Source organism: Penaeus monodon, chromosome 39, assembly GCF_015228065.2.
Source record: "Penaeus monodon isolate SGIC_2016 chromosome 39, NSTDA_Pmon_1, whole genome shotgun sequence".
NCBI classification, from domain to species: domain Eukaryota; kingdom Metazoa; phylum Arthropoda; class Malacostraca; order Decapoda; family Penaeidae; genus Penaeus; species Penaeus monodon.
In genome coordinates this window covers 12,675,590-12,680,274 of record NC_051424.1, presented here as the reverse complement: position 1 = coordinate 12,680,274, position 4,685 = coordinate 12,675,590, and the positions used below count along the sequence as shown (strand labels likewise).

The 4,685-nt window shown below is 36.5% G+C and overlaps 1 protein-coding gene across 1 annotated transcript in view; it reads right to left on the bottom strand.

The window, feature by feature from the left end:
- LOC119597469 (histidine ammonia-lyase-like) overlaps positions 1-4,469 on the bottom strand; it is a 55,070-nt gene extending 50,601 nt beyond the window's left edge. The window contains exons 1-4 of the mRNA XM_037947045.1: positions 4,445-4,469; positions 4,079-4,264; positions 1,120-1,186; positions 406-508 (exon numbers count right to left, since the gene is read on the bottom strand). Of these exons, the coding sequence (XP_037802973.1) occupies positions 406-508; positions 1,120-1,186; positions 4,079-4,264; positions 4,445-4,469 (381 nt within the window). The remainder of the gene's footprint in view (positions 1-405; positions 509-1,119; positions 1,187-4,078; positions 4,265-4,444) is intronic.
- Between the last annotated feature and the right edge of the window lie 216 nt (positions 4,470-4,685).

Sequence of the window (4,685 nt, the reverse complement as noted above, 5' to 3'; positions counted from 1 at the left end):
ACGAGTGTCATTCCTATTTAGCAAGCTGTCATATAACTACCGGTCATATTACAGGCAAATCTAATATAACGAATATAATTTAAATAAACTGACAGTGTATGGAAAGCAAAGATACAGGTTTTCAGAAAAAAAAACAGTTTAAAACATACTAAGGAAGGATATTTCATAAAGTAACAAAATATGATAAAGGTTACCTATTGCTAAGGATTGTCTTTAAAAGTGGAATAAAAAAACAAGGTCATCATAAATTCAAACATGAATTATGAATTTGGTTAAACACAATAATACAATATACGTTACTAAGTTATTCTATATATGCCCCCCCCCTGCGAAGGTAAGCTCGAATCCCCACTGGATCGCGGTTAGCAAGTCTTGTAAAGGCCCGCTTTATTCCAGCGTACTTACCCGGATCTTGTAGAGTCCCTTCCCCAGGCTCATGAGGTCCTCTGGCGTAAGCGTGGCGCCGTCCACTGTCATGTATTCGTCGGGAGGCACGTATTTACCTGGGCTAAAGATGGCTAAGGAATGATTCCACAACAAACAGTACTCTTTAACATGAGAAGTATGTGGAAATAAGCAGGGCATTAAATCACAGTCTCTGTTTCCCTACTTATTTTTATCAGATAAGTCATTGGCCATTTTCTTCAGAATTCCTACATCTAAACTGCCAACACCCATAATCACTATAAACACTGTCAACATTGCCCTACGTTTTTTTTTTTTTTTTTTTTTTTATATGATTATTACCATTACTGTTGTTGCTGTCGTTGTTATTGTCATATTACCATCACTACTGTTCCGGTTTCAGAGCAGAACAGGATTACCATTAAGAATACATTTCTGCTCCTCTCTGTGCTGTAAAAATAAACACTAATGTGTTTCATCAGTGATTATTGCCCGCTTCAAGTCATCCTCGCTTAAAATTCATTACACAAGTCCCTGGCATTCTTTAACAATTCCCATGATAAACATGCACTGTACAGAGCAAGTTTCTTTTCAGCGTATGTCCTTTCTATAGTAGCTTATCGCCTTCCAAAAATGATAAGGCACATTAATTAAGAATGGCGCAAGGAAGAGAAAAGAAGGAAATGAGAACTATTCTAGACTCCTGAAGGATACATCTGTTCCGGAATGTACTTGACTTCGGCGGTCTCTGTCACGGGATTCGGCCGGTCGCTGTCCAGGACTGAAACAGATGATGATAATAATAATAATGAGGATAATAATGAAGATAAAATTATAATGATAATTATAAGTAATAATAATGATAATAATAATAATGATAATGATAATGATAACAACAACAACAACAACAACAAAACAATAATAATAATAATAATAATAATAATAATAATAATAATAATAATAATAATAATAATAATAACAATAATAATGACGAACAAAAAGGGTGTTGCAGAGGATCATACGAATGTAAAGATCAACTGCTCATAAATAAAATGATTCTCGTAAATGCTCACACTAAACACAGACATCTAAGTACTGCTTGGATCGACTATAAAAAAGCCTTTGACAGTGTCCCACACTCTTGGATCTTAAAATCCTTAGAAATGTTCAAAGTCTCTCCTGTCTTAATCAACTTTCTTCGAAGCAGCATGACATTATGGGAGACGAATCTTACTCTCAGCCATGTAAATGGTATTCTTATTTCAAACAACATGCGAATCAGATGCGGAATCTTCCAGGGCGACTCTTTTTCCCATCTTTTATTTTGTATGGCACTTATCCCACTCTCCCAGCTTCTTAACAACACAGGGTATGGATATAAGATCATGGACAAGAAGATCAATCATCTTTTCTATATGGATGACTTGAAACTTTACGCTCAGAATGATGGTGAACTGGAAGGGTTGTTGAAAACCGTAAAAGATTTTAGTGATGACATAGGTATGGAGTTTGGTCTCGATAAGTGTGCTAAAGCAACTTTTAAGCAGGGAAAACTAGTTACATCTGACAATATAGAGTTAAGTGTTGATACTGTAATAAAGCAATTAGATCAAGAAGAAACCTATAAATATCTAGGAGTAAACGAAGGAGATGGTATACAACAATCGAAGATGAAGAAAAAAATACGTACAGAATGCATCTGAAGAGTAAGGTCAATCCTGAAAACGGAATTAAACTCCAAGAACAAACTAACAGCAATCAACACTCTTGCAATACCCGTGGTTACATATAGTTTTAACATGATAGACTGGAACTTAAGTGAACTCAAACAAATTGACACCAAAATTAGGAAGCAACTGACATGCAACAGAATGTCTCACCCTAAATCAGACGTAGACCGTCTGTACATCCCTAGAAGTAAAGGAGGTAGGGGGATGATGCATTTGGAATTATCGTACAAAACAACAACGATTGGTCTCTTGCAATACTTAGATCTAACCAACGATTGGATGCTTCAATTAGTTAGAGTACATGAAAACTCCAAAAGGTCACACTCGGTAGTAAAGGAATCAGATAAGTTTTCTCAGGAACTGGGTATTGAGAGCGAAAACATCGAACATATGTTGCCAACATTAGCTGCTAAACACAGAAAACAAAAAGCGAAGAAGGTCGGACAAGAAAAACTTGAATCTAGGTGGCATGAAAAGCCTCTCCAAGGACAGTTTGCAGCTCGAAGCAAACACGTTGATGTAGATGGAACCGCAACCCATCAGTGGCTTAGAAGCTCTGGACTTAAAGGGGAAACAGAGGGTTTTATTCTTGCAGCCCAAGATCAAAGTTTGTTTACCAGAAACTATCAAGCTAACATCTTGCACAATGGCACTGACCCAAAGTGTAGGTTTTGTGAAGACAAGGTTGAGACGATTGATCACCTTGTGTCTGGTTGCTCAATATTAGCATCAAATGAGTACAAAAATCACCACGACAGAGTGGGCAAGTACCTGCATTGGAAGATCTGCAAGCACTTTTCTAACAGGACACAAGATAAATGGTATGAACACCATCCAGAGCCAGTTACTGAAGGTAAAGATGCTACAATTTTATGGGACTTTCCAATTTACACAGATCGTACTATACAGGCGAATCGTCCAGATATCGTCATCAAGGACAAAATAAACAACACCTGGCTGTTTATAGATATGAGCACCCCTTCAGACAGAAACGTCTCAACGAAAGTGTTCGAGAAGATATCAAAGTATAAAGACCTTGGAAATAGAGGTGGAAAAGATGTGGCATTTAAAAACCAAAACTTTGCCTGTTGTTATTGGAGCACTTGGCCTTATAAAGAGAGGTACTGATAAGTTTCTCGAACAAATACCGGGAAACCCACAATTAGAAGAAGTCCAAAAAATAGTTTTAAACAGCACAGCGCATGTTTTCAGAAGAGCCTTATCAATCTGAAGTATTTTTGTGTTCGTGAATTGACTTGACTGGATGTTTTAATTTGTAATTGTTCTGCATATTGTTGCATATTTTTGTTGATGTTCCATTACCTCAAACTTCAATCACCCTAGTTCGTTGGTAGTGACTCGGTGTTTGATTTTAATTAGATCTAAAGAAACTTTCACAATAATAATAATAACAATATTACAAATAATAAACAAATAATAATAATAATAATAATAATAATAATATTTAATAATAATAATAATAATAATAATAATAATAAAAGTAATAAACAAATAATAATAGTGATAACAATTAAAACTGTAATGATAGTAGTCATAATGATCGTTTATGGATTGGTCAAATTTTCATTCAACACAAAAACTTGTAACCATGGGATTCACATAATTATCTTTATATAAAAAAGGTTATTCATGTTCTGAAACGTTTTCGTAAGCATCTCCCTTTTTCTTACAAAAGAAGGGATGATGGTGATCAGGCAAAGGGGACTTGTTATTAGTTGTGAACTTCATACAGTAGTGGTTGTACAGCTCAAAATTGTATCTGTTACGTAGCTTTCCAGTTATGTGTTATCAAGTCTGATAGATCGACTTCAACAAGGGAATAATAAAAGTGAAACAGGAGTCGCCGTAAAGCGCCCCTTTATTATTAATATTGTTATGTTGGAATGATCCTAATAATACTCAAATCACTGGACCAACATTACCTACGGAGACGAAGTCATTGTCGTCAAGAACGTCGGTGACGTAGTCGGCCGGGTCCAGTATGGCGCCGCCTAAGGTCCTGCGCACGCTGGCCACGGTCTCCGGCTTGTTGGGTACGAGCGTTGAAGGCTTTAGCTTGAAGAACTTGGCGAGCGCCTCCTCGCCCAGCCATGATATTGTCTCTCGACCTGTGGGGATCACCAGCAGGAGATTTGGATGGAAGAAAAGTAATAATTGTATTTCGTTCCAATGAATCTTCTGCGATACATCTTAGACGGTAGAAATGATGACCATGAACATTAGTTTGTATATTACTACACAACGACATTTTGGCGAGTCCAGTACAAAGATTAGTTTTTCTAGGATACCACTGCCATGCTGTGCTAGATGCATTGGCGGTACTAAACGTAATATTGACATAAAATTCTAAAAGGATAAATCGCGGTATTCAGCAGTATTTTTTTCATATCAGCTGCTCTGTTTAGAACAAAAACTATATTATAAAAGGGAGAAAAAGAAACAAAAAAAGACTGGGGTACACTTAGTGTAGGATGAAAACTGTTGCCACAAATTATATTGATACTGTTTACACGTTACAACATCCCCTGT